This window comes from Engystomops pustulosus, chromosome 7 (genome assembly GCF_040894005.1).
Source record: "Engystomops pustulosus chromosome 7, aEngPut4.maternal, whole genome shotgun sequence".
Taxonomy (NCBI): Eukaryota; Metazoa; Chordata; class Amphibia; order Anura; family Leptodactylidae; genus Engystomops; species Engystomops pustulosus.
This window is the reverse complement of record NC_092417.1, coordinates 11,085,222-11,094,333: the sequence shown is the minus strand read 5'-3', so window position 1 is coordinate 11,094,333 and position 9,112 is coordinate 11,085,222. Positions and strand designations below refer to the sequence as shown.

General features: G+C 43.3%; 1 protein-coding gene across 1 annotated transcript; it reads right to left on the bottom strand.

The window, feature by feature from the left end:
* Positions 1-402: 402 nt before the first annotated feature.
* On the bottom strand, positions 403-8,656 carry LOC140069246 (low affinity immunoglobulin gamma Fc region receptor III-A-like). Its single transcript, XM_072114710.1, has 6 exons — positions 8,400-8,656; positions 8,057-8,320; positions 6,851-7,003; positions 4,653-4,727; positions 4,361-4,386; positions 403-1,494 (listed from the first exon to the last, which is right to left on the bottom strand). Exons 1-6 carry the CDS (start codon positions 8,566-8,568, stop codon positions 1,402-1,404), a joined length of 780 nt encoding a protein of 259 aa, XP_071970811.1. The 5' UTR covers positions 8,569-8,656; the 3' UTR covers positions 403-1,401.
* Between the last annotated feature and the right edge of the window lie 456 nt (positions 8,657-9,112).

The following is a 9,112-nucleotide window of genomic DNA, read 5'->3' as shown; positions in this document are numbered from 1 at the left end:
GTGTGATACTGCTGAGCTGTGTATCTAATCCTATCCTGTGTGATACTGCTGAGCTGTGTATCTAATCCTATCCTGTGTGATACTGTCTGCTGAGCTGTGTATCTAATCCTATCCTGTCTCAGGGAACTACACATCAGTACAATCCTCCTTCTACATTGCAGTTTAGATGATGATGTTCTTGTTTGTGTTTTTTATATTATTAAGTAAATCTTTATTTTTCTATTTCTATTGTTATTTTCTTCTGATTATAAATCTACAGGACGGTTCTTCTAATGTCACCAGTAAAATCCTTAGGGTTACGACACTGTCAAGGAGAGGAATTTAAGGGAGTGGCCAAAATCCACACTGCGCCTCATGTCATCTGAGGACAAGGTGCCCTCTGGTGGAGAAATGCAAACTATGTTCAAAAACTGGAATTTTTATTTAGAAAATTTTATATTTACAGGAAAAGAAAATGACATCAAAAGAAAACATTTGGTGGTGAGGTCCGGAGAGCATATCCTATAGATTCCTAAGACCTCGAGACCTTCAAAAATTTCTTTGTATCTAATCCTGATTGTCTCATCGTAGGAGATCTTTGGTGAATGAACCCCTCATTGACAGATCAATCCACTTCATAGGTCTGTAGCATGGCTGAATAAATCTAGGAGAATGGTGAGTTGAGCCTCTTGCCTCAGGCAGCACCACCTGAGGCAGCAATATATGGGGCAGCATAAGGGGTGCAGTCACCTAAATGTAGTGTTTCTACACACCTGATTCTCCAAAGTGATGCTCTACAAACTTCTAAATCCTAAATTCCATAGAAACCTATTACAACACAACAATCTTAACAAAGAGTCCACATCTGGACCGTATAACATTGTCCTCATGTCCTCCATAGTCAAGAAGCAATTGAAACCAGCTGTAGTAGATGTTCTAGCCATGTTTGGTGTCATCTACTCATCCAACTCCATCAGGATGGAAGCTCAGTGAAGAACGGTGAAGCTCCGTGAAGAACGATGAAACTCCATGAAGAACGGTGAAGCTCATTGAAGAATGGTGAAGCTCCATGAAGAACGATGAAGCTCGTTGAAGAATGGTGAAGCTCCGTGAAGAACGATGAAGCTCGGTGAAGAATGGTGAAGCTCCATGAAGAACGATGAAGCTCGTTGAAGAATGGTGAAGCTCCGTGAAGAACGATGAAGCTCGTTGAAGAATGGTGAAGCTCCGTGAAGAACGATGAAGCTCGTTGAAGAATGGTGACGCTCCGTGAAGAACGGTGAAGCTCGTTGAAAAACGGTGAAGCTCCGTGAAGAACGATGAAGCTTGTTGAAGAATGGTGAAGCTCCGTGAAGAACGGTGAAGCTCGTTGAAAAACGGTGAAGCTCCGTGAAGAACGATGAAGTTCGTTGAAGAACATCTCTATAGAGTGGTGAATGTGATGCGTCTTCCTTCCACCTCGCTGACTGCTGATGGAGCTTCGGTCACCAGGGAATATATAATGGAGTAGTCATGCTGGAAGTCAGAACAGATGATGTTAATACGATTGCCCCCCCATACACAACATGTCTCATATTCACAAGGTATAACAAAGGGAACTCTTCATCCTAAGGGGCATCTTAGCAGCATAGTCTTCACTAAGAGTTTTTTTTCTTCTGATGGAGCCTTCACTTTCGACAATTTGTTTCTTCACAAGGCGTCTTCTCCTCTTCTGAAAAGTCTCTACTTCTGCTGAAGCCTTGTCTCGTGAGTAAATGCTCCAGTTTTCTGTCTGACGTTGCACTTCTTGTACATGTATTTATCAAGTGTCTAAGCCACAATTTTGCATCTTTAACAAAGTGCACCAAAGAATAATGGTGCCCACTTCCCGAGCAGTGCGGGGGGCACCAGATTCATGTAGACCGTACACCAGTTTTGATGAATCTGGCGCCCCCTGCACACTCCACAGGTAATTGCACCTAGTACATCTAGTTTTGATAAATGTGGACCATTAAGTTTTGCTGAAAGGTCTCATCTTCTAAGAAAGTCTCATCCTAGTTGTTTCTTCTTCCCTTCCATCGGAGGTGAGGGGGGTTTTCTATAAAATAAACTTAAGGCTGCTGTTTGTTATGTTAAGCTGAGGAATATTTTAGGGAACAGGAGACGGTTTTAGTTCCTGAATTTTTAATGCTGCCACATGAGTTCACTGTAAAGGGGCCCACTGATGCTCTGTCGCCCAAGGGGCCCACTGAAACCTGGAGCCGACCCTGTCTAGCTCCCACCATCCTGAGCAATGATTTTCACTATTTTAGCACCCAATGGGGCACATTTACTTACCTGTCCCTGGCGCGTTCCCCCATGTGCATTGTCCGACGATTCACTAAAATCGTGCGCCCATATCCTGCATGTGTCGCTTCCCCGCTCAGGTCCCTGGAGTTCACCTTCTTCTTCCTGGTGCATGTAAGTGCATTGTCCGTGTATAATGCGGTGTGCGGGGAGTCACTAAAATCGTGCGCCCATATCCTGCATGTGTCACTTCCCCGCTCAGGTCCCCGGAGTTCACCTTCTTCTTCCTGGTGCATGTAAGTGCATTGGATTGCGATACAATTTGAATCTTAAATCCCGCGCTCAGTCCGAATCAGTCAGATCGTCTGACGGCACAACCCCCGATTTCTGTCGCATGAAAGCCGGTTAAATACCCGTGAAAGCAGCACAAATCCCAAAAACCTTGGAAAACCTGGCGATCCGCGGACCCTAATTAAATAAGCCCCAATATGCCAACTAGGCCTTCAACTTTCATGTGCTGCTACAAGGGTGTGTGCCTAAGCTCTGGACCATAGCAAATCCCAAATGTTGATGGAGATGGCGGCGCTCGCGATAAGGATCTTCAGTCCTCACCCATCATGTCCTTTTGCATATACAATCCATTACATCCCCGTCAGATGGATTGTATACACAAAAGGACATTATGACGGAGGACTGAAGATCCTTATTGCGAGCGCCGCCATCTCCATCAACATTTGGGATTTGCTATTGTAACTTCTCCGGACCTTGGAACGGGGACAGTGGCAGCAATGGACTGCTGCAATGTTTGATGCCTGATACATATGTGGAAAAGGTGAGAGTCTAACTATCACTCTGGATATAAGAATTTCACCTATGTTATTACACGAGGGTCTGCGCCCCCGTGTCTGCTTCTTTCTTTTACTGCCCGAGGGATCCCCTGATTCGCAGATCCAGGAAATCCAGAATATTTGTAATCTCTGCACCAACCACCTGTAAGGAGCCTAATTAGAATTTTAAAGGAAATGAAACCACTCGAAAACCAAAAAATAACCTACAAATACTCACCTCTGCTCCTCTTCATCTTGATCCCGACACTGTCCGTCTCTAGTCTTGCCACGGCGGGATCACCTCGAAAAGAAACTTATAATTGCAGCACGAAGTGCAGGGACAAGATGTCCGGTGCTCCAGGCTGCTAATTATGCACGCCCCGGCACCTTCCTTTCCCCTGCCTCTCACATGACGTCATCTTTCATACTCCCAGCATGGGAAGGGAAGGTGCCGGGGCGTGCATAATTAGCAGCCTGGAGCACCGGACATCTTGTCCCTGCACTTCGTGCTGCAATTATACATTTCTTTTCTATGTGATCCCGCGGTGTCAAGACTAGCGACGGACAGTGCCAGGATCAAGATAAAGAGGAGCAGAGGTGAGTATTTATAGTTTTTTTTGGTTTTTAAGTTGTTGATTTCTTTTAAGTTTCAAACTTATTGTTACTAATTTCTCAGGAATGGTGAGGGCTAAATTTATGAATCCAATAAGGACCTCGTTACTAATAGGTCTTCTCATGGAGTACTCTGACTTCCTTTCACAGGTCACTTCAATTCAAGTCTCTTCTTCTGTCTGTACTTTTAATCAAGAAGTATATCTTGAGGAGGTCTCCTCTTCATATGAAATGTCTCTTCTGATGGAGCTTCCGACTCTTTTGACACTTCTGCTTTAAGATAGTGGCCTTTCCGTCAAATAGACTTTTCAAGGTCTTTTCTGTGGTCATCCTCTAACCAGCCTCCAATGAGAGTTTTAATTTCTCATAAAGACACTTCTTCTGACATTCTTAGACTGTTTCCTCCTCCTCTGAGGTGCGGGAATGACCTACCTAACGAGATTAACATTTGGACCGTTTCTGGTAAACTCATTGATCTCCTTGCCACCAGTCAATCAGACGAGGTTCACTTGAAAGGACAATATCAAAACTTATCTATGTTACATCTAAAACAAATAGATAATTTTCCATACTATTTATCCCACATGGGCACCACAACCCTTTAGGCCATTTCTTTTTTTTTACCTTTTCGATAACAGTTTAATACAATTCTAAATTAACTTAGAAAAATTACTTACGGTATCTGGTCTGTGAGTGGCTGAAACTGGAATGAAAATTCAAAAAAAATGGATTAATTTTCTCCCCTTTGCTATAACATTATACTGATATGGTTCCCAGAGAACGTCCAACATTTTGACCAAAAAACTATGACCTTATATTGGTTGGAGACATTTTTGGGTGGGGTTTCCGTAGAACATGGTATATGATAGGACTCCATCTAGTGTTGCATTCTCCAGACTCATCGATGATGAAATATCACTGGGACACTCCAACCTGTGTAAGGTTTAAGAATATAAGGAAACCACCAACCTCTCTTTAGATGGTTTATATCTACAGACGTGTAGTACATGTCAACGTCTTCCTCCGAGCATCTTCTCCCAGATTCTGAAAATTCAATCCACAAAGATGATGGTAGTTAATTTCTGGTTGAACACAAAACGTTTCTGAATTGTTCTTATTGGTAAGTGAAATTTCAATATCCTTAGAGGGATCCTGCGTTTAGATGGGATTCTTTATTATTCAAATCCCATGATACAACTAAAAAATCCATTCCAAATATACCCCCTCAAAGACCTACCAGAGAGCACAGGACATTCATGTCCACATAAGCCACTCCCTTTTCGGAGGTGGGAGCTGAGCGGAGTGAGCACAGTTTAGACACAGTGGGGGTCATTTACTAAGGGCCCGATTCACGTTTTTTCCGACGTCTTACCCGAATATTTCCAATTTGCGGCAATTTCCCCTGAATTGCCCCGGGATTTTGGCGCACGCGATTGGATTTTGGCGCATCGGTGCCGGCGTGCACGTGACAGAAATGGGGGGCGTGGCCAAAAGAAAAGCCGACGGATTCGGAAAAACCGCGCATTTAAAAAAAAAAAATCTGTCGCGAAGCTTGCACTTACCTTCACTCAGCCCGAGCCGGTGAACTCCAGCGCGTTCCGATGCTTTTCAGTGCAGCAGCGCCACCTGGTGGACGTTGGAGGAACTACCTTAATAAATCCCGGCCGGACCCGAATCCAGCGCAGAGAACGCTCCGCTGGATCGCGAATGGACCGGGTAAGTAAATCTGCCCCAGTGGAGTCAGCAGGGGCTCTGATGACGCCCCCAGACTCACTTAAATATTTTTTTAAATAACCAAGGGTATATGAAGGATAGTTCTGAAGAGGAGGTAAAAATCTACATAAGTATTAAGAATTGAAACCTGACTTGTGTTATCAGTCAGAATAGAGACCATTTGAAGATGCCTCTAATATGGTTCGTAATCCAAGTCAACGCTCTATGAGGGGTTGGACATTGTCCTAGACGCATCGGGGGTCATTTATGATCAATTTTCAAATAGAAAACTGGAGGAAATTAATTTTTTTCCCTTGCTGCGCTTGTGGCGCCTTCATTTATGAAATGTCAGCACCACGATATTGGTGTTTTCCGACACTCGCAACTTGTGCTTGGTTTGGGCGCAAAATTATGGTGCCACTCATGAATCATAGACTTTTCCAGCGCGTCGATTTTTCCAACTCATTTTTTTGATGCAAAATTAGAAGCTAGAAGCAAGTCGAGGGAGTTGTATTTCACCTTCATAAATGGGGAGACAGTTCTAAACCTTTGTGTTCTTGCGCCGAATCATTAATCCCTTTGCGCAACAAACTTAAATCCCACTGAAAATGATAGCACGCTTCCTGCACCATCTTGCTCCCGAATTAATAAGTGCCCCCAATCTAGTCTTATAGTGACACCAGAAAGAACGTGTTTTTTTTCTTCTGGAGTAGAGAATTTTTTTCTTAGGGTGCATTTTATCATAGGCTTCCCGTGTAGTAGATCTCCACCAGAAGAACCTGTATCTTTCAAAATCTCCATACTGCCATGGGTACTGCAGACATAGGCCCCCAAGAAGTTGTTACCTCTACCATCTGGGCCAACAATGGTGGTGACTGGTGGAGATCCAAAGTATAAAACTTATTCTGTAGGCAGCAATAGCGGTAGAAGGAAAAAACTGTCTTTATGGTAGCATCTAGATGGTCAATGTCAAACTCAGATTATGAGACATATTGTAGATACCCTCATACATTGTCCACCAATTTTTTCCAACATGGCTGATAACCCAAGTCAAGTTTCCATTTTATGAAGGTTCTACTGGGCAGCTACCACTGGAAAGACACTTTTCTTCCTTTTGAAGTAGAAATTTTTGCATAATTTTGACTCCAATCAACAGAACCAGCACCTCCAGAGAGCTAGGTGTCATATACACAATGCTACACTCATCCTGTATCTGCTAAGTTTACTACATAAACTATATAGGAACTAGACCTCAGATAAAAGATCCAAGTAATGTGTAATGGTTTGATGGATATTATTCAATAATATGCACATTAGGATAGTTAGCAAGTCTGGACCCTTTGTATATTTGCTATCAAAGTTGAAAGGAACTTTGCCCACCCATAACTCATGTTGGAGAAAAACATGGATGTACTGTAGATTACTTTAAATACATTGATAATTGGAAGCCTCACCTGTGATGGTAAACTTCTGGTGGCAACAACAATGTCCCAGCTTGTGTCTGCTCCTGAAGATCAGAAGAACGGTAGAGAGCAGGAGAAGAAAGGAGACCACCAAAATCCAAGGAAGTGTTGATGACTTTCCACCAAGATTTGTGTGAGGCTTCTCTGTGGTTACAAAGTCAGGCATCAGTCACTTTACCACAGGTCTAAAAGATTCTTAATGACCACGTACTGATGTACTACTATGCATCTCCAGTTGGACCAACACCTGGTCAACTTGCTTAGGATTCTTAAGATTTCAGCTATCCGCAGTGAGAACAGTCTGGTTGTTGGGTATCCCACTGATATTGACAACAGTAATGACCGTCACATATCCCCTATGCAGGTCCTGTTCTCCGTTCACAGTTTAAGGGATTCATGAAGATGGTTCAACATCTATCCTGTACCCTGGAAACCCTCTATAGCAGGAATAATATATGAATGGAATAACCCAACCTAAGGAAAACCAACTTTGACCTGCCACAGAGGCCTCTCGGTGGAAGGGTGGACCTATTCACTTGGCCCCGAGGGTCTGTTGTAAATGTCTACATGTTGACGTCCAAACTCTACTCTTCTTCACAGAAGACTAGAAATGTTGCTGATTAAGGATTTCGCTCACTTTTTATCTTATGTCCATGTCTACGAGGGGAACTAACCTATATGTAGATTTCTGAAGAGGTTCTTCACACCAGAAATTTATGGCATACAAAGGAGACCAGAGTTCTTTATGCAAGTCATCTAGAACTCTACGGCAAACCCGAAATTGCTGATAACAGAGATAAGCAGAGTGCAGGTTTATAGCTACTTCTATAGATCGTGAGACCTGTAAGACGCCCTGGAGATGTTCTACTAGAGTTCAGCAATCATTATATTTAGACTTACAGGAAGCTCGGCATGAACCAGAACTGAGCATATAATTATCACCTTTCAGGTCCACTACAACATCAAGCTATTATTACATGTGCTTAGATCTACCGGAAGAAGGAGGTCAGAGAAATTACTGTAAGAGAAGTGCGTAAAAAATTTATAAAATCGATAAGAAAGGTTCATTGGAGAAACCTTCCACTGAAATGACTGTATACATTGAGTATGTTGTGACTGTAATATCTCATTTAGCCCCACAGTGTTACTATCAAGGGTATATAGAGGTTACCTGACTGTACAAAGTTATAACTTTACCTTGGACGGACACAGTTGTCTTGGCACTGAACATCTTATACTTCTCATGGAGGAATATTTGTTGGGAGCAGCTGTAGGACCCAGCCACACTCTGGTTGACACTCGGAAAATGTAACTCGTTGTCATCGACGGAAAAGTGGATCATCATTTTATCCTTGAAGAAGGTCGTATTTGTCGATATGTTGTAACTTGCAAAAGTGTGACATCTCAAAGTCAAGGGTTCCCCTATATAAATGAGCGGAGGAGCCTGCAGGATCAGGGGGGCTGAAATAAGAAAGTAAAGAGTTAGAGGAGACAAGAAGCTCAACAGGTCTACGTAAATAGTAAATCCAGGCCAACTTACTGCCAACCACATCTAGTCTGACCGGATCACTTTTGAGACCCACTTCCAACCAACACTGGTAAGTCCCTCTAGTCTCATCAGATGCCGATTCTATCCGGATGTTCTTTTGATGGTGATACAGAAGGTTACCATCTTTGGACCAGTAGTATCTTGTGTTGTCCTCCACCATGGACCCCGTGTTACAGGATATTGTCACGGATTCATATGGGAATATAATTCTCCAGTTGGGTGTGAAGGTCACCACTGGATGGACTCCCGCTGCTAAAAAAACAAAAGCGAAAAATAATAACCAGGAATCTGGTTGGTCCAAGTTTTCTCCATGTTACTTTGTCTGGTTACTTTGTCACATGTACTTTCTCTCATGGCCAACACTGAGGATTCTCCCCTGCCTAATACCTGTGCACCCCCTGTGATACAAGACACATCGCACACTGGGAGATGTCTACATGATAAGGGTCCTAGCTTTTTAGTTCTGTGCAAACGTGTACAACTTCCATAGCGCCATTCAGTACTCTGCTTCTAGTGATTACCTAGCCTGGACCTGATCCTTATCCATATGTTCTTGCACTGCAGCTGCCCTGACCTCTTCTCCTGCTGCCAGCCCTGGCCCCAGCCTGTCCCTGACTATCCTCTACTTATCCTGCTGGTGCTTTGGAGCATCCTCCTCTGACCGGGACTTGTAAGAAGTAGTGGCCTTGTGATCTTGTAGCAGT